Source organism: Zosterops lateralis, assembly GCF_965231275.1.
Source record: "Zosterops lateralis genome assembly, chromosome: 34".
In the NCBI taxonomy this organism is placed as follows: domain Eukaryota; kingdom Metazoa; phylum Chordata; class Aves; order Passeriformes; family Zosteropidae; genus Zosterops; species Zosterops lateralis.
Window position 1 is genome coordinate 992,141 of NC_139794.1, and position 19,545 is coordinate 1,011,685.

Consider the following 19,545-nt stretch of genomic DNA (forward strand, 5'->3'; position numbering starts at 1 on the left):
GTTTGTCCGATTTTTGGGGGTAAATTCTGGGATTTTGGGGGAATATTTTATATTTTTGGGATGTTTTTTTTTGTCCCACGTGTGGCCGAACGTGACCAGACGCCGCCGCCGCCCCCGGAGTGAATAATCGGCTTCTTATTTTGGGTGGAAAAATTGCAATTTTGGGTTCCTGAGGAAATTCCTGTCCCTTTACTCCTCTCGAGCGCGCGCCCCCACAACCGCCAAGTTTGGGCAAAAAAAACTCAAAAAAAAAAAAAAAAAAAAAAAAAACAAAAAACTCAAAAAAAAAAAAATCCCAAAAACCGGAAAAAGAAAAAGAAAGAAAGGAAAAAAAAAAAAAAAAAAAAAAAAAAAAAAAAAAAAAAAGGCGCCGAGAAAAATTTCCCAAAAAAGAGAAAAAAAAAAAAATCCCAAAAAAGCCAAAAAAATCCCCCCCAAAAAGATTAAAAAATCCCCCAAAAAAGTGAAAAAAAAATCCCGAAAAAAGTGGAAAAAATAAAAGGAAAATAAAAGACCAAAAAAGGGAAAAAATGGGATTTTTTTTTTTTCCTAGAGGGATTTGGGATTGGGGGGTTTTGGGGGGTCTATAGGGTTCTATAGGGGGTTATGGGGTCTATAGGGGGTTATGGGGTCCATGGGGTTCTATAGGGGAGTTATGGGATCTATGGGGTCTATAGGGGGTTATAGGGTTCTATAGGAGGTTATGGGGGTCTATAGGGGATTATGGGGTCTATAGGGGTTATGGGGTCTATAGGGATTATAGGGTCTATAGGGGGTTATGGGGTCTATAGGGGGTTATGGGGTTCTGTAGGGAGGTTATGGGGTTCTGTAGGGAGGTTATGGGGGTCTAGAGGGGATTATGGGGTCTATAGGGGTTATAGGGTCTATAGGGCGTTATAGGGTCTATAGAGTGATATGGGGTTCTATGGGGTCTATAGGGTGATATGGGGTTCTATGGGGTCTATAGGGTGATATGGGGTTCTATGGGGTCTATAGTGGACTCTGGGGAGGTTATGGGGTTATAGGATGATATGGGGGGTTATGGGGTTTATAGGGGTGATATGGGGTTCTATGGGGTCTATAGGGGGGTTATGGGGTTCTATGGGGTCTATAGGGGACTATGGGGAGGATATGGGGTCTATAGGGGATTATGGGGGTCTATAAGGGGTTATGGGGGTCTAGAGGGGATTATGGGGGTCTATAGGGGGATATGGGGCTCTATAGGGGAGTTATAGGGATGTATAAGGGGTTATGGGGTCTATAGGGGGTTATGGGGTCTGTAGGGCCTCTAGGCGGTCTCTGGGGGTCTCTGGGGCACGGGAACACACCCCAAATTCCTCCTCCCCCCCTCCCCCCCCCGCAGTGTCCCCGGTGTCGCCATCGCTGTCACCGCGTCACCCCAGGGACAGGAAAGGGGCCCCGCGTCACCCCGGGGTGACAGCGGGGACACACAGGGGACAGCCTGGGGACATGGGGGACAGCCTGAGGACACAGGGGACAGCCTGGGGACAGCCAAGGGGCCCTGCGTCACCCCGGGGTGACAGCGGGGACACACAGGGGACACACAGGGGACACACAGGGGACACACAGGGGACACGGGGGACACCCAGGGGATATGGGGGACACTCAGGGGACACGGGGGACATGGTTGTCATGGGGGGGTCACAGGGGACGTGGGAGGACCCCAGTGGCATGAGGGGACACAGGGGGACACTCAGGGGACATGGGGGGCACAGGGGACATGGGGGGACCCTGGTGACATGAGGAGACATGGGGGGACCTGGGGGTCATGAGGGGCATGGGGGACATAGGGGGACATGGGGAACATGGGGGACACCCAGGGGACATGGGGTACATGGGGGACACATGGAGGACACCGAGGGGACACGGGAGACATGGGGGACACCCAGGGGACACGGAAAGGGACATGGCGGGGGGGGTTCATGGGGGTCACAGGATACATGGGGGGACCCTGGTGACATGGGGGACACAGGGGACATGGGAGGACCCTGGTGACATGAGGGGACACGAGGGACATGGGGGACACCCAGGGGACACGGGGGACATGGGGGTCACGGGGGTCGCAGAGGGACAGGGGGGGACCCCGGTGACATGAGGGGACATGGGGGGCACGGGGGACCCAGGGGGACATGGGGGACACAGAGGGACACGGGGGACAGCCAGGGGACATGGGGGACACGGGGGACTGCCAGGGGACATGGAGGAGACACACAGGGGGACACAGGGGGACATGGTGGGACATGGGGGGACAGGGGACATGGCGGACATGAGGGACACCCAGGGGACATTGTGGGACATGGGGGGACATGGGGGGCACTCAGGGGACACGGAGAGCATGGTGGGGACATGGGGAACACAGGGGACATAGGGGGACATAGGGGGACATGGGGGACACCCAGGGGACATAGGGGGACATGGGGGACACTCAGGGGACACGGGGCACAGAGGACACAGGAGGACATCGTGGGACACGGGGGACACCCAGGGGACACAGGGGACATGGGGGACATGAGGGGACACAAGGGACATGAGGGACACAGGGGACATGGGGGGACATGGGAGGGTCACAGGGGTCACAGGGGACATGGGGGACACATGGGACATGAGGGGACATGGGGGGTCACAGAGGGGTCACGGGTGACACCGGGGGAGTCCCAGGTGACACTGGAGGGGTCACAGGGGTCATGGGAAGGGACAGGGAGGGGGCGGTGACGTCAGAGGGGGACACCAGTGGAAATCCCCCCCCCGTGTCCCCCCCGCCCCCGCCCCGCCCTTTAAACCTTTAACGGCGCCGCCGGGGCCGGGCCGGGACCAGAACCGGGACAGGGGGACCGGGATCAGAACCAGAACCGGGACCAGAACCAGAACAGCGGGACCAGAACCGGGATCAGAACCGGGACAGGGGGACCGGGACCAGAACCGGGACAGAGATACCAGAACCAGAACCGGGACCGAGACACCGGGAGTGAAAACGGAGCTGATTCTGGGACAGCGGAACCGGGACTGAGACTGGAGAGAGGTGAGGGGACAGCGGGACTGGGATGGGACTGGGATGGGACTGGGATGGGACTGGACTGGGATGGGACTGGGACTGGGATGGGACTGGGACTGGGATGGGACTGGGATGGGACTGGGATGGGACTGGGACTGGGATGGGACTGGGACTGGGATGGGACTGGGATGGGACTGGGATGGGACTGGGACTGGGATGGGATTGGGATTGGGATGGGACTGGACTGGGATGGGACTGGGACCAGGATTAGGACTGGGATCAGGACTGGGTTTAGGGTCGGGATTAGGACTGGGGGTGACACCAGGACTGGAACAATCCCCGATGTCACCCCAAGTGTCACCTCGGTGACCCCCAAAACCCCGGGGTCCCCTGGGAGGGGAGAGGGCTGCCTCAGTGTCCCCAGTGTCCCCAATGTCCCCAGTGTCCCCAGTGTCCCCAATGTCCCCAGTGACCCCAGTGACCCCAGTGACCTCCTGTCCCCAATGTCCCCAATGTCCCCAATAACCCAAATAGCCCCAATGTCCCCACTGTCCCCACTGTCCCCAGCGTCCCCAGTGTCCCCAATGTCCCCAATAACCCATGACATCCCTCCAGGATGCAGCTGTCCCTGATGTCCCCAGTGTTCTCAATGTCCCTGCTGTCCCTGCTGTCCCTGCTGTCCCTGGCGGCCTCGGTGACACCAGAGCCAGCCCCGGTGTCCCAGCTGGTGACAGACCTGGGGCTGCGGCTGTTCCGGGAGGCGCTGTCACCCCGAGGTGACACCAACGTGGCCCTGTCACCCCGAGGTGACACCAACGTGGCCCTGTCCCCCCTGGGGGTCACCTCGCTGCTGGTGGCCCTGCAGGTGGCCACGGCCGGGAGGGGACGGCGACAGCTGGAGGAGGCCACCGGCTTCAGCATCGACGGTGAGGGGACACCTGGGGACACTGAGGGGACAGGGGACACCGGGGGGACACTTTGGGGTCATTGTCACCATTGGGGTTGGGTTTGGGGTCATTGTCCCCATTGGGGTTGGGTTTGGGGTCATTGTCACCATTGTGGGTGGGATTTGGGGTCATTGTCCCTGTTTGGGGACACTTTGGGGTCATTGTCACCATTGGGGTTGGGTTTGGGGTCATTGTCACCATTGGGGACACTTTGAGGTCACTGTCCCCATTTGGGGACACTTTGGCGTCATTGTCCCCATTGGGGACACCTCAAGGTCATTGTCCCCATAGAGGGGGTGGGATTTGGGGTCACTGTCCCCATTTGGGGACACTTCCAGGTCCTTGTCCCCATTTGGGGACACTTGTCACATTTGTCACCAGGGAGGGGGTTGGGTTTGGGGTCATTGACCCCATTTGGTGACACTTTGGGGTCATTGTCCCCATCTGGGGACACCTCAGGGTCATTGTTCCCAGATGTCCCCAAACATCCCCAAATAATGTCCCCAAATAACGGCCCCAAACATCCCCAAGTAATGTCCCCAGATGTCCCTAAATGACCTCAAATTTCCCCAAAATCTCTAAATAACGTCCCCAAACACCCCCCGCCCCCCTCCCCATCCGTGCCTCAGTTTCCCCCATCCCCCCTCCCCATCCGTGCCTCAGTTTCCCCCCATCCGTGCCTCAGTTTCCCCCAGTCCGTGCCTCAGTTTCCCCCCATCCGTGCCTCAGTTTCCCCCAGTCCGTGCCTCAGTTTCCCCCAATCCGTGCCTCAGTTTCCCCCCGCCCACCCGTGCCTCAGTTTCCCCCCATCCGTGCCTCAGTTTCCCCCATCCCCCCCCCATCCGTGCCTCAGTTTCCCCCCGTCCCCCAATCCGTGCCTCAGTTTCCCCCCATCCGTGCCTCAGTTTCCCCCCGTCCCCCTCCCCATCCGTGCCTCAGTTTCCCCCCAGCCCCGGGGGTCTCGGGGGAGCTGCGGGGGGCCCACCCGTGCCTCAGTTTCCCCCCGCCCGCCCGTGACTCAGTTTCCCCCAGGGCGGGGGTCCCGGCGGAGCTGCGGGGGGCCCCTCAGTGACTCAGTTTCCCCCAGGGCCGGGGGTCTCGGGGGAGCTGCGGGGGGTCCGCCCGTGACTCAGTTTCCCCCCAGGGCCGGGGGTCCCGGGGGAGCTGCGGGGGGCCCGCCCGTGACTCAGTTTCCCCCCAGGGCCGGGGGTCCCGGGGGAGCTGTGAGCCCCTCCATGCCTCAGTTTCCCCCCAGGGCCGGGGGTCCCGGGGGAGCTGCGGGGGGCCCCTCAGTGACTCAGTTTCCCCCAGGGCCGGGGGTCCCGGGGGAGCTGCGGGCCCGCCCGTGACTCAGTTTCCCCCCAGCCCCGGGGGTCCCGGCGGAGCTGCGGGGGGCCCCTCAGTGACTCAGTTTCCCCCAGGGCCGGGGGTCTCGGGGGAGCTGCGGGGGGCCCCTCAGTGACTCAGTTTCCCCCCAGGGCCGGGGGTCCCGGCGGAGCTGTGAGCCCCTCCATGCCTCAGTTTCCCCCCAGGGCCGGGGGTCCCGGGGGAGCTGCGGGGGGCCCCTCAGTGACTCAGTTTCCCCCAGGGCCGGGGGTCTCGGGGGAGCTGCGGGGGGCCCGCCCGTGACTCAGTTTCCCCCCAGGGCCGGGGGTCCCGGCGGAGCTGCGGGGGCTCCTGGCGGCGCTGCGGGGCCCGGGACACGCCCTGGAGGTGGCGCGGGGCCTGTTCGTGGCCCGGGGGGTGACACTGAGGAGGGGCTTCGTCACCCGCCTGCGCCGGGCCCTGGGACCCCCCCTGAGCCTGGCCCGGCTGGGACCCCGCCCTGGGGAGGGGGCGAGGGGGGGCCTCAACAACTGGGCCAAGGAGAGAACCGGAGGTGAGACCCCCACCCCTTTTTGGGGGGATTTGGGGGACTGGGGAGGGGTTTGGGGAGGGGGCGAGGGGTTTGGGACCCCTTTGGGGGGATTTGGGGAGGGGGCGAGGGGCTGGGAGACCCTTTTTGGGGGATTTGGGAGGATTCGGGGAGGGGGCGAGGGGTTTGGAGACCCCTTTTTGGGGGATGTGAGGGGATTTGGGGAGGGGGCGAGGGGCGGTGTCAGCGCCTGGGCCCGGGAGAAAACCAGAGGTGAGACCCCTCCCCTTTTTGGGGGGTTTTGGGGGGCTGGGGAGGGAGCCAGGGACTCCTTTTTGGGGGATTTGGGGGGATTTGGGGAGGGGTCGGTGGGTTTGGGACTCCTGGGGGAATTTTGGGGAGGGGGCGAGGGGTGTAGAGACCCTTTAGGGGAATTTGGGGAAGGGTCGCTGGGTTTGGGACCCCCTGGGACCCCTTTTTGGGGGATTTGGGGAGGGGGCGAGGGGTGTGGAGACCCTTTTGGTGGAATTTGGGGAGGTGGCGAGGGGTTTGGGACCCCCTGGGACCCTTTTTGGGGGATTTGGGGAGGGGGCGAGGGGTTTGGGACCCCCAGGGGGAATTTGGGGAGGGGGCCAGGACCCCCTGGGACCCCTTTTGGGGGGGACCAATGGGGTTTTTTTGGGGATAAATAATTTCAGATCCCTTTTTTGGGGGGACTGGTGGCCCTGGGGACACTCCCGTGGCCACAGGTGACACTGCTGTCCCCTCCCTCCCCCCAGGCCTGGTGACGGGGCTGGTCCCCCCCGGGGCCGTGGGACCCCAGACCCGGCTGGTGGTGGCCTCGGCCTTGTCCTTTGGGGGGCTCTGGGGGGTCCCCGTGTCCCCAAAGGCCACCCGGCCCCGGCCCTTCCGCCGCCCCGATGGCACCGATGTCACCGTGCCCATGGTGGCCCTGGCCGGGCGCTTCCGCTGCGGTGAGATGGCACCTGTGTCACCTGTGTCACCTGTGTCACCTGTGTCACCTCCTGTGCCACCTGTGTCACCTGTGTCACCCCCTGTGTCACCTGTGTCACCTGTGTCACCTGTGTGTCACCTGTGTCACTCCCTGTGTCACCCCCTGTGTCACCTGTGTGTCACCTGTGTCACCCCCTGTGTCACTCCCTGTGTCACCCCCTGTGTCACCTGTGTGTCACCTGTGTCACCCCCTGTGTCACCCCCTGTGTCACCGATGTCACCGTGCCCATGGTGGCCCTGGCCGGGCGCTTCCGCTGCGGTGAGATGTCACCTCCTGTGTCACCTGTGTCACCTCCTGTGTCACCTGTGTCACCTGTGTCACCCCCTGTGTCACCCTGTCTGTCCCTGTGTCACCCTGCCCGTCTTCCTCCTGTCACCCTCTGTGTCCCCTCAGTGTCACCCTCAGTGTCCACTCTGACCTCTCTGTCCCCTCAATGTCACCCCTGTGTCCCCCAGTGTCCCCTCTGACCCCACCCCTCAATGTCACCCTCAATGTCACCCCCAATGTCCCCTCAATGTCACTCTCAATGTCCCCTCTGTCCCCCAATGTCACCGCCGTGTCCCCTCTGACCCCTCTGTCCCCTCAATGTCACCCCCAATGTCATCCTCAATGTCCCCTCTGACCCCTCTGTCCCCTCAATGTCACCCTCATTGTCACCCCCTGTGTCCCCCAATGTCCCCTCTGACCCCTCAATGTCACCTCCAGTGTCCCCTCTGACCCCTCTGTCCCCTCATTGTCACCCCCCAGGTGACTTCGAGTCCCCCTCGGGTGTCCCCTTCACGGTGACCGAGGTCCCCTACGCCGGGGGGGAGGTGACCCTGGTGCTGGTGTCACCCCTGGAGCGCGATGTCCCCATTGTCACCCTGGGGCGGCTGCTGGAGGCGCGCGCTGTCACCTCCTGGGTGACACGGCTCAGCCCCGCCCCCCGCCTGCTGCTGCTGCCACGGTGAGGGACAGTGGGGACAGCGGGGACATTTGGGGACAATGGGGACAGTGGGGACAGTGGGGACATTGAGGGGATTGGGGGGTTTGGGGACATCAGGGAGATTGGGGGGTTGGGAACATTGGGGACATTGGGGACATTGGGGACAATAGGGACATTTGGGGACAATGGGGACAGTGGGGACATTGGGGACAATGGGGACATTTGGGGACAATGGGGACAGTGGGGACATTGGGGACATTGGGGACATTGAGGGCATTGGGGAGTTTGGGGACATTGAGAGGATTGGGGACATTTGGGGACATTGGGGATGTTTGGGGACATTGAGGGGATTGGGGATGTTGGGGACAGTGGGGACAGCTGGGGACATTGCGGGGTTTGGGGCAGTGGGGACACTGGGGACATTGGGGGGGATTGGGGACATTTGGGGACATTGGGGACATTGGGGACAATGTGGACATTGGGGATAGTGGGGGACATTGGGGACATCAGGGGGATTGGGGACATTGGGGACATTGGGGGACATTGGGGACATTGGGGGGTTTGGGGACATTGGGGACATTGGGGACAGCAGGGACATTGAGAGGATTTGGGACATTTGGGGACATTGGGGATGTTGGGGACATTTGGGGACTTTGGGAGTGTTGGGGACACTGGGGACATTGAGGGGAACTGGGGACATTTCGGAACATTTTGGGACATTGGGGACATTGAGGGATTGGGGGATTGGGGACATTGGAGGGATTGGGGACATTTGGGACAGTGGGGACGTTGGGGAAAGTGGGGACGTTGGGGGGCTTGGTGACTTTGGGGGACACTTGGGGACACTTGGGGACATGTGGGGACACTCGGGGACACTTGGGGACACTTGGGGACATGTGGGGACACTCGGGGACACGCGGGGACACGCGGGGACAGCGCCAGCCCCCCCAGGTGACCCGTGTCCCCCCTCAGGTTCTCCCTGGAGACGTCCTGGGACCTGCGGGGTCCCCTGGAGGCCCTGGGGGTCCGCGACCCCTTCGACCCCCAGAGCGCCAACTTCACCCCCATGGCAGGTACGGGCTGTCCCCAGTGTCCCCAAGGGTCCCCAAGGGTCCCCAAGTGTCCCAAAGTGTCCCCAATGTCCCCAAAGGATCCTCAAATATCCCCAAGGGCTCCCCAGGGGTCCCCAAGGGGTCTCTGAGGGGTCTGGGGGTGTCCCCAGTGGTCCCCAAGTGTCCCCAGGGTGTCTCTAAGTGTCCCCAAGGGCTCTGGGCGTGTCCCCAAGTGTCCCCAATGTCCCCAAGGATCCCCAAGTGTCCCCAAGGGTTCCCTAAGTGTCCCCAGTGTCCCCAAGAGATTTTCAAATATCCCCAAGGGGTCACCGGGGGTCCCCAGGGTGTCTCTGAGGGGTCTGGGGGTGTCCCCAAGTGTCCCCAGGGGTCCCCAAGGGGTCTGAGGGTGTCTCCAGGGGTCCCCAAGTGTACCCAAGGTGTCCCCAAGTGTCCCCAAGGGCTCCAGGGGCATCCCCAAGGTGTCCCCAAGGGGTCTGGGAGTGTCCCCAGGGATTCCTAAGTGTCCCCAAGGGGTCTGGGGGTGTCCCTAAGGTGTCCCCAAGTGTTCTGGGAATGTCCCCAAATGTCCCCAAGGGCTCTGGGCATGTCCCCAAGTGTCCCCAAGCTCTCTGGGCGTGTCCCCAGTGTCTCTGGGGGTGTCCCAAAGAGCCCTGGGGGTGTCCCCAAGTGTCCCCAAGTGTCCCCAAGTATCCCCAAGCTCTCTGGGCATGTCCCCAGTGTCTCTGGGATGTCCCCAAGGTGTCCCCAAGCTCTCTGGACGTGTCCCCAGTGGCCCTGGGGATGTCCCCAAGCTCCCTGGGCGTGTCCCCAAGAGCTCTGGGCATGTCCCCAAGTGTCCCCATGGGGTCTGGAGGTGTCACCTGGGAGTCTGGGCATGTCACCAAATGTCCCCAAGAGCTCTGGGGATGTCCCCAAGGGCTCTGGGCGTGTCCCCAAGTGTCCCCATGGGGTCTGGGGGTGTCCCCAAGTGTCCCCAGTGTCTCCGGCATGTCCCCAAGCTCTCTGGGATGTCCCCAAGTGTCCCCAGTGGCTCTGGGATGTCCCCAAGGGCTCTGAGGTGTCCCCAAGGTGTCCCCAAGGCATCTGGAGTGTCCCCAGTGGCTCTGGGCGTGTCCCCAGGCTCTCTGGGCGTGTCCTCAGTGTCTCTGGGGATGTCCCCAAGTGTCCCCAAGGGCTCTGGGCATGTCCCCAAGTGTCCCCAGCCTCTCTGGGGTGTCCCAGCCTCTCTGGGGTGTCCCCAGGCTCCCTGGGATGTCCCCAGGCTCTCTGGGATGTCCCCAAGGGCTCTGGGATGTCCCCAAGCTCTCTGGGGTGTCCCCAGTGGCTCAGGGGATGTCCCCAAGTGTCCCCAGTGTCTCTGGGGTGTCCCCAAGCTCCCTGGACTCTGTCCTGACCCCGCCCCTCCCCAGGTGAGCCTCACCTGGCGCTGGGCCCGGTGCTGCACAAGGTGCGCCTGGAGGTGACCGAGAACGGCACCGCGGCGGCCTCGGCCTCAGGTCGGTGACATTTGGGGACACCGGGGGGTGGGGCGGGGTTTATTTTGGGGAGGGGTCTCACTGTCCATCCCCCCCTCCAGCCGCGGTGGTTTATTCCCGCATGGCCCCTCCTGGAAATCCTCATGGACAGACCCTTCCTCTTCCTCATCCGGCACCGACACACAGGTATGGGGGCTCTGGGGGCGGTTTTTGAGGGTCTGGAGGGGGCTTGGGGGCTGTGGGGGGGTTTTGGGGGGTTTTGGGAGGTCTTAGGGGGGTCTGGGGGAGTTTCAGGGGGTATGGGGAGATCTTGGGGGGGATTGGGGGGTCTGGGGGAGTTCTGGGGGGGTTTGGGGAGGTTTGAGGAGGGTCTGGAGGGGGTATGGGGAGGTCTGGGGGAGTTTTGGGGGAGTTTTTTGGGTGTTTGGGGGGTCTGGGGAGGAGTTGGAGGGGTCTGGGGCTGTTGGAGGGGTTTTGGGGAGAGTTTGGGGAGTTTTTTGGGGGGTCTGGGAGGGGTCTGGGGGGGTCTTGGGAGGGTTTTGAGAGGGATTGGGGGTCTGGGGGGTTGGGGAGCTTTTGGGGGGTCTGTGAGGGGTCTGGGGGTTTTAGGATGGTCTGGGGCAGCTGAGTGTGGGATTGGGGGGTTTTGAGGAAGTTTGGGGGGTCTGGGGGAGTTTTGAAGGGTTGGGGGGGGGCTTTGGGGGTCTGAAGGGCATTTGGGGGGGTTTGGGGAGGTTCCAGGGGGGTTTGGGGCAGCTGGGTGTGGGATTGGGGGATTCAGGCCCCTTGGGTGGGGGTTTGGGGGTTTTATGGCCGGATTTATTTGGGGTTTGGGGGGGTCTGTGCCCCACAGATTTGGGTCTGGGGGGTCTTTGCCCCATTTATTTGGGGTTTGGGGGTCTGTGCCCCACAGATTTGGGTCTGGGGGGGCTCCCTGACCCCTCTCTCTCCCCTCACAGGGACCGTCCTCTTCGTGGGGCAGGTGACGGAGCCCTGAGCACCCCAAAATTGGGGTCACCCCAAAATGGGGTCACCCTAAACTTGGGTCACCCCAAACCAGGGTCACCCTAAACTTGGGACACCCCAAACTTGGGACACCCCAAACTTGGGTGACCCCAAACTGGGGGTCCCATGGGGTCTGGGGGAGCTGTAATTTATTGGGGAGAGTTTTAATATATTGAGGGGTCACCCCAAAAACTCAGTTGTGTGGTCACTCCTGTCCTGGGGTCACTCCTGTCCTGGGTTTGGGGTCAACCCCAGAACCCCAAATTCCCATTTCCCCCCCAAATCTCCCCTTTAGGACCCCAAATTCCCCTTTCCCCCCCAAATTCCACCCTCCGTTGCCATAGCAACACCCCATAACAACCATCACCGCATTACCAGGGCAAGCCACGCCCCTTTATAACGAGGCCACGCCCCCTCTTGTTACCATGACAACACCTCCCCCTGGCGGGAACCGCGCCTTGGTTACCTCAGCGACAAGCCCCGCCCCCTTTGTAGCTATGGAAACCTCCCGCCCAATCGGCAGCGAGCCCCTCTTGGAGCCACGCCCCTTTTTGTGCTACTATGGGATAAGCCACGCCCCCTCATTGGTTTCTATGGGAACAAGCCGCGCCTCGGGGCGTTGTGGCGCATGCGTGGTGACGTCACACCCGGAAGCGGCGGGCCCGGCGCGGCGCTGCCGGAGGCGCGGACGGCCCCGACCGACCCCCTCCCCCTCCCCAAAAAACCCCCCGGGACCCCTCCGGGACCCCCCCCCGACCCCCCCCGGCCCCTGCCCGGCCCCCGGGCCCGGCCCCCCCCGCGGGAAACGCCGCCATGGTGAGTTTGGGGGGGGGGGGGGGGGGGGGGGAGGGGCGGTCACGTGGTGCGGGGGATTTTGGGGAGGGGTCAGTGGTGACCTTTGACCTCGTGGCGACCACGTGGCCTCGGGTTCTCACGGGAGGGGCAAAGTCCCCCCTCCCTTCCCCTCCCCCCCTTACCGGGAGTCGTTATCACGTGATTTTTACCGGTGTCACGTGACTGAACAGGCCACGCCCACCCCCCCGTCCCATTTCCCCCCCTCCCCCACCCTGGGGACCCCCCTTGTTTCGTGCCCAGCCCAAAACCCCCCCAAAATCCCATTCCAAGACCCCAAATTCCCCCAAAATCCCCCAAAAATTCCTCCCCAGACCCCAAATCCCCCCCAAAAATTCCCCCAAATTCCTTCCCAACCTCCCAAATTCCCCCAAAATTCCATCCCCAGACCCTAAATTCTTCCAAAATTCCTTCCCCAGACCCAAAATCCCAACCCCAGACCTCAAATCTGCCCAAAATCCCCTCCCCAGACCCAAAATCCCCCCAAATTTCCCCCAAAATCCCATCCCAAAGCCCCAAATCCCCCAAAATTCCCCCAAATTCCTTCCCAAAGTCCCAAATTCCCCAAAAAATTTCATCCCTGGAACCCAAATCCCCCAAAATTCCATCCTCAGACCCAAAATTCCCCCAAAATACTTCCTGAGGCCCCAAATCACCCCAAAATTAATCCCCAGACCCCAAAACTCCCCAAATCTCTTCCCAAGGCTTGAAATCCCCACCAAAGCCTCCCAAAATCCCTTCCCCAGACCCCAAATCCCCCTAAAATCCATCCCCAAACCCCCCAAAACTCCTCCAAATAGCCCAAAACTCCCCCAAAAACCCCAAATTTCCTCAAAACCACCCCAAATTCTCCCAAAAATCCCCTCAAAACTCCCACCAAACCCTCCCAAATCCCCCCAAATCTCCCGCAAAACTCGCTCAAAATTCACCAAAATTCCCCCTAAACTCCCAAAAAATCCCCCCAACCCCCCTCCCAGTCCCTCCCAGTGCTCCCAGTCCCCCCCAGTTCCCTCCCAGTCCCTCCCAGTGCTCCCAGTCCCCCCCAGTTCCCTCCCAGTTCTCCCAGTCCCCTCCCAGTCCCTCCCAGTCCCTCCCAGTTCACTCCCAGTCCCCCCCAGTTCCCTCCCAGTGCTCCCAGTCCCCTCCCAGTCCCTCCCAGTGCTCCCAGTCCCTCCTAGTGCTCCCAGTCCCCTCCCAGTGCTCCCAGTCCCCTCCCAGTGCTCCCAGTCCCTCCCAGTGACCCCCGAGCCCCCCCAGATGCGGTTCATGCTGCTGTTCAGCCGCCAAGGGAAACTGAGGCTGCAGAAGTGGTACCTGGCCACGGCCGACAAGGACAAGAAGAAGATGGTCCGGGAGCTGATGCAGGTGGTGCTGGCCCGGAAACCCAAAATGTGCAGTTTCCTCGAGTGGAGGGACCTCAAGGTGGTCTACAAGAGGTAAAAAAATAACTCAAAAAATAAAATTTCCCGATTTGAGCTTTTTTTTTGGACTGTGATCGGGTGGACCTTGATGAGTTGACCGTCATGAGTTGACCATGGTTGGGTTGACCATGGTTGGGTTGACCATGATGAGTTGACCACAGTTGGGTTGACCATGGTTGAATCGATCACGATGAGTTGATCATGGTTGAGTTGACCACATTGGATTGACCATAGTTGGGTTGACCATGCTTGCGTTGACCGTAGTTGAATTGACTGTGTTGAGTTGACCATGGTTGGGTTGACCATGATGGGTTGACCATGGTTGGGTTGACCATGATGGGTTGACCATGAGTTGACCATGATGGGCTGACCATAGTTGAGTTGACCATGATGAGTTAATCATGATGGGTTGACCATGGTTTGGTTGACCGTGACAGGTTGACCATGGTCAAGTTCACCATGATGAGTTGACCATGTTGGGTTGACCATGGTTGAGTTGACCATGGGTTGACCATGATGGGTTGACCATGGTTGAGTTGACCATGATGGATTGACCATGATAGGTTGACCATGATGGGTTGACCATGGCTGGCTTGACCATTGTGAATGGGTTGACCATGATGAATTGGTCATGATTGAGTTGACCATGGTTGAATTGACCGTGATGGGTTGACCATGGTTGGCTTGACCATAATGAATTGACCATGGGCAAGTTGACCATGATACGTTGACCGTAATGAGTTGACAATGATGGGTTGACCATGATGGCTGGCTTGACCATGCTTGGGTTGACCATTGTGATTGAGTTGATCATGGTTGAATTGACCATCATGGGTTGACCATGGTTGAGTTGACCATGATCGGGTTGACCGTGGTCAACTTGACTGTATTGGATTGACCATGATGGGTTGACCATAGTTGAGTTGACCATGATGAGTTAATCATGATGGGTTGACCATGGTTGGGTTGACCGTGACAGGTTGACCATGGTCAAGTTCACCATGATGAGTTGACCATGTTGGGTTGACCATGGGTTGACCATGATGGGTTGACCATGGTTGAGTTGATCATGGTTGAGTTGACCATGCTTAGGTTGACCACAGTGAGTTGACCATGACTGGCTTGACCATTGTAATTGGGTTGACTATGATCAATTGATCGTGATTGAGTTGACCATGGTTGAATTGACCATGATGGGTTGACCATGGTTGGCTTGACCATAATAAGTTGACCATGGTTGAGTTGACCATAGTTGGGTTGACCATGGTTGAGTTGACCATGGTTGGCTTGACCATAATGAGTTGACCATGATGACTTGACCATGGGCAAGTTGACCATGATGAGTTGACCACGGTTGAGTTAACCACGGTTGAGTTGACCATGGTTGAATTGACCATCATGAGTTGACCATAGTTGGCTTGACCATGATGAGTTGACCACAATGGGTTGACGATGGTTGGGTTGAATTTGGCCAAGTTAACCATGATGAGTTGACCGTGTTGTATTGACCACAGTTGGGTTGACCATAATTAATTGACCATGGTTGACCATGATGAGTTGACCATGGTTGAGTCGACCGTGAGAGTTGACCACGGTTGAGTTGACCATGGTTGAGTTGACCATGATGAGTTGACCATAATGAGTTGACCACAGTTGGGTTGACCATGATGAGTTGACCACGGTTGAGTTGACCGTGATGAGTTAACCACAGTTGGGTCGACCACAATGAGTTGACCACAATGAATTGACCACAATGAGTTGACCACGGCCGGTTTGACCATGGTGACACTGGGCTCTCCTCGAGGCCACGCCCCGCGCCCCGTGGTGGCATTTGGTGGCCCAGGGGACGTCCCCAGCGCGGTGCCGTCCCCCAGGTACGCCAGCCTGTACTTCTGCTGCGCCATCGAGGGCCAGGACAACGAGCTGATCACGCTGGAGCTCATCCACCGCTACGTCGAGCTGCTGGACAAGTACTTCGGCAGCGTGAGTGGGGACACGGCCCGGGGACGGCCTGGGGACAGCCTGGGGACAGCCTGGGGACAGCAGGGACAGCCTGGGGACAGCCTGGGGACAGCAGGGACAGCCTGGGGACAGCAGGGACACCTCAGGGACAGCCTGGGGACGGCAGGGACACCTCAGGGACAGCCTGGGGACGGCAGGGACACCTCAGGGATGGCCTGGGGACAGCCTGGGGTCATCAGGGACACCTCAGGGATGGCCTGGGGACAGCAGGGACACCTCAGGGACGGCCTGGGGACATTCTGGGATCAGCAGGGACATCCCGGGGTCATCAGGGACAGCCTGGGGATGGCAGGGACACCTCAGGGATGGCCTGGGGACGGCAGGGACAGCCTGGGGACAGCCTGGGGACAGCAGGGACACCTCAGGGATGGCCTGGGGACGGCAGGGACACCTCAGGGTCATTAGGGACACACCGGGAACATCCTGGGGTCACCAGGGACACCCCAAAGTTCTCCAGGAAGACCCCAGGGCCACCTCAAGTGCCACCAGGAGTCCCCCAGGACCACCAGGGCCACCCCAAACTTCTCCAGGGTCACCCCAAATTCCACCAGCCCCCACCCCCTGTCCCCCGCCCATCCCCACCCCGAATTTGGGGTGTCCCCCGGGGTGACCAGGTGTGTCCCCTGGGCGTGTCCAGGTGTCCCCTGGGGTGACCAGGTGTGTCCCCTGGGCGTGTCCAGGTGTCCCCTGGGGTGACCGGGTGTGTCCCCTGGGCGTGTCCAGGTGTCCCCTGGGGTGACCAGGTGTGTCCCCTGGGCATGTCCAGGTGTCCCCTGGGGTGACCGGGTGTGTCCCCTGGGCGTGTCCAGGTGTCCCCTGGGGTGACCGGGTGTGTCCCCTGGGCGTGTCCAGGTGTCCCCTGGGGTGACCAGGTGTGCCCCGGGGTGACCAGGTGTGTCCCCTGGGTGTGTCCAGGTGTCCCCTGGGGTGACCAGGTGTGTCCCCTGGGCGTGTCCAGGTGTGTCCCCTGGGCACGTCCAGGTGTCCCCTGGGGTGACCAGGTGTGTCCCCTGGGCGTGTCCAGGTGTCCCCTGGGGTGACCAGGTGTGTCCCCTGGGCGTGTCCAGGTGTGCGAGCTGGACATCATCTTCAACTTTGAGAAGGCCTATTTCATCCTGGACGAGTTCGTGATGGGGGGAGAGATCCAGGACACGTCCAAGAAGAGCGTCCTCAAGGCCATCGAGCAGGCCGACCTGCTGCAGGAGGTGGGGACCCCAGAAACGGGCCTGGGGACCCCGAAATGGGCCTGGGAACCCCAAAAATGGGCCTGGGGACCCCAAAACGGGCCTGGGGACCCCAAAAATGGGCCTGGGGAGGGTGGGGGACCCCAAAACGGGCCTGGGGACCCCAAAAACGGGCCTGGGGATCCCAAAACGGGCCTGGGGACCCCAAAAACGGGCCTGGGGACCCCAAAACGGGCCTGGGGACCCCGAAAATGGGCCTGGGGACCCCAAAACGGGCCTGGGGACCCCAAAATGGGCCTGGGGACCCCAAAAACGGGCCTGGGGAGGGTGGGGGACCCCAAAAACGGGCCTGGGGACCCCGAAATGGGCCTGGGGACCCCAAAAACGGGCCTGGGGACCCCAAAAACGGGCCTGGGGAGGATAGGGGACCCAAAAACGGGCCTGGGGACCCCGAAACGGGCCTGGGGACCCCAAAAACGGGCCTGGGGACCCCGAAATGGGCCTGGGGACCCCAAAAACGGGCCTGGGGACCCCAAAACGGGCCTGGGGACCCCAAAAACGGGCCTGGGGAGGGATGGGGGACCCCAAAACGGGCCTGGGGACCCCAAAAATGGGCCTGGGGAGGGATGGGGGACCCCAAAATCCATGGAGGTTTTTGTAGGATTTTGCCTCCCTTTATCCCCCTCAAGTTTTAGGGTTGTGTCCCCCATTTCCCCCCAAATTTTTGGGTTTTATCCCCCCATTTACCCCCCAAACTTTGGGGTTGTTCCCCCTTTTTTCCCCCCAAACTTTGGGGTTGTTCCCCCTTTTGTCCCCCCAAATTTTTGGGTTTTACCCCCCCTATTTACCCCCCAAATTTTGGATTTGTCCCCCCTTTTTCCCTCCAAATTTTAGGGTTTTACCCCCCAAATTTTAGGGACTGTCCTCCCTTTTATCCCCCCAAATTTTTGGGTTTGTCCCCCCCTTTTTCCCCAAAAATTTTTGGGTTTTACCCCCCAAATTTTAGGGTTCTACCCCCCCATTTACCCCCCAAATTTTGGATTTGTTCCCCCTTTTTCCCCCCAAATTTTTGGGTTTTACCCCCCAAATTTTTGGGTTTGTCCCCCCCTTTTTCCCCAAAAAATTTCGGTTTTTTCCCCCCTTTTTCCCCCCCAAATTTGGGGTCCCCCCCTTAACCCCCCCATAATTTAATTTAACAAATTTAACCCTTTTTTTTCCCCTCCTTTTTTTTCAGGAAGACGAATCCCCCCGGAGCGTCCTGGAGGAAATGGGCTTGGCATAACCCCCCAAAAAATAAAATTTTTTGGGTTTTTCCCCCCAAAAAAACCAAAATTTTTTGGGTTTTTCCCGCCAAAAAAATAAAAATTTCAGGGACCCCCCAAAATAAAAAATTTTGGGGGAACCCCAAGGGACCAATCCCAGCCTGGAGAAGAACCAGAGACCCCCCAAAAATTGTAAATATATTGTAAAATAAGGGGGGTCCCTAAATTTTATTATTTTGGGGGGTCCTTAATTTTTTTGGGGGGGTGTTCCCTAAATTTTATTATTTTTGGGGTCCCTAAATTTTATTATTTTGGGGTGTCCCTAAATTTTATTTTTTGTGATTCCTTAATTTTATTTTTTGGGGGTTCCTTAATTTTATTATTTTGGGGTCCCTAAATTTTATTATTTTGGGGGGGTCCCTAAATTTTATTATTTTTGGTTCCTTAATTTTATTTTTTTGTGATTCCTTAATTTTATTTTTTTGGGGTCCCTAAATTTTATTTTTTGGGGTTTTTTTTCCCCCAAAAATAAAATAAAATAAAATAAAATAAAATAAAGTAAAATAAAATAAAATAAAATAAAATAAAGTTCAGATTTTTGGCTGATTTTTATTTTGTGGGGGGAGGAAAAAAAATTCCTTTGGAGGTTTTTTTTTCCCCAAAAAAAAATAAATTTTTGGGACCCCCCCCAACTTTAATTATGGGACCACATTGATCCTCTCCCCAAATAAAAAAAATAGAAATAAAATTTGGAATAAAATCTGTGAAGAATCGACCTGAATTTGGTGATTTTTTATTGGGGGTGGGAGGGGAAAAAAGGGAATTTTGGGGGGTCGGTTTGGGGGTTTTTTGGGGTTGTTTTGTCACTTTTTGGGGTTATTTTGTTCCTTTTTGGGGTTATTTTATCCATTTTTGAGATAATTTTATATTTTGGGGCTATTTTACCTCATTTTGGGGATTATTTTATTCCTTTTGGGGTTATTTTGTCCCATTTTAGGGTCATTTTATCCGTTTTTGGGGTTATTTTACACTTTTTTTGGGGTTTTTATCCCTGGGGGTCCCAAATTTCCTCCTTTTGGTCCCAAATATCCCCCAAAGGACCCAAATTTCCCCCCAAAAAAACCAAATTTCCCCCCAAAAATCCCAAATTTCCCCCAAAGGACCCAAATTTCCCCCAAAAAATCCCAAATTTCCCCAAAAAATCCCAAATTTCCCCCAAAGGACCCAAATTTCCCCCCAAAAACCCCAAATATCCCCCAAAGGTCCCAAATTTCCCCCCAAAAATCCCAAATTTCCCCCAAAGGACCCAAATTTCCCCCAAAAAATCCCAAATTTCCCCCTTTGGGACCCAAATTTCCCCCAAAGGACCCAAATTTCCCCCCAAAAAACCCAAATTTCCCCCAAAAATCCCAAATTTCCCCCCAAAGAAAAGGAGGAACTCGTACTAAAATAGTCACTTTTATTCTTTAGCAAAATTAGTGATCGGGGGGTTATTT

General features: G+C 58.7%; 1 protein-coding gene across 1 annotated transcript; it reads left to right on the forward strand.

Moving 5' to 3' along the window:
- Window positions 1-12,075: 12,075 nt before the first annotated feature.
- On the forward strand, window positions 12,076-18,797 carry AP1S1 (adaptor related protein complex 1 subunit sigma 1). Its single transcript, XM_083881549.1, has 5 exons — window positions 12,076-12,124; window positions 13,418-13,596; window positions 15,456-15,564; window positions 16,671-16,808; window positions 18,022-18,797. The coding sequence occupies exons 1-5, from the start codon at window positions 12,122-12,124 to the stop codon at window positions 18,067-18,069; spliced, it is 477 nt and encodes a 158-aa protein (XP_083737675.1). The 5' UTR covers window positions 12,076-12,121; the 3' UTR covers window positions 18,070-18,797.
- The last annotated feature ends 748 nt before the right edge of the window (window positions 18,798-19,545 follow it).

Coding starts and splice junctions, on each gene's coding strand:
- AP1S1 (XM_083881549.1), top strand. Junction 15,565..16,670: donor TGGACAAGTACTTCGGCAGC/GTGAGTGGGGAC, acceptor GGGCGTGTCCAG/GTGTGCGAGCTGGACATCAT. Junction 16,809..18,021: donor AGGCCGACCTGCTGCAGGAG/GTGGGGACCCCA, acceptor CTTTTTTTTCAG/GAAGACGAATCCCCCCGGAG.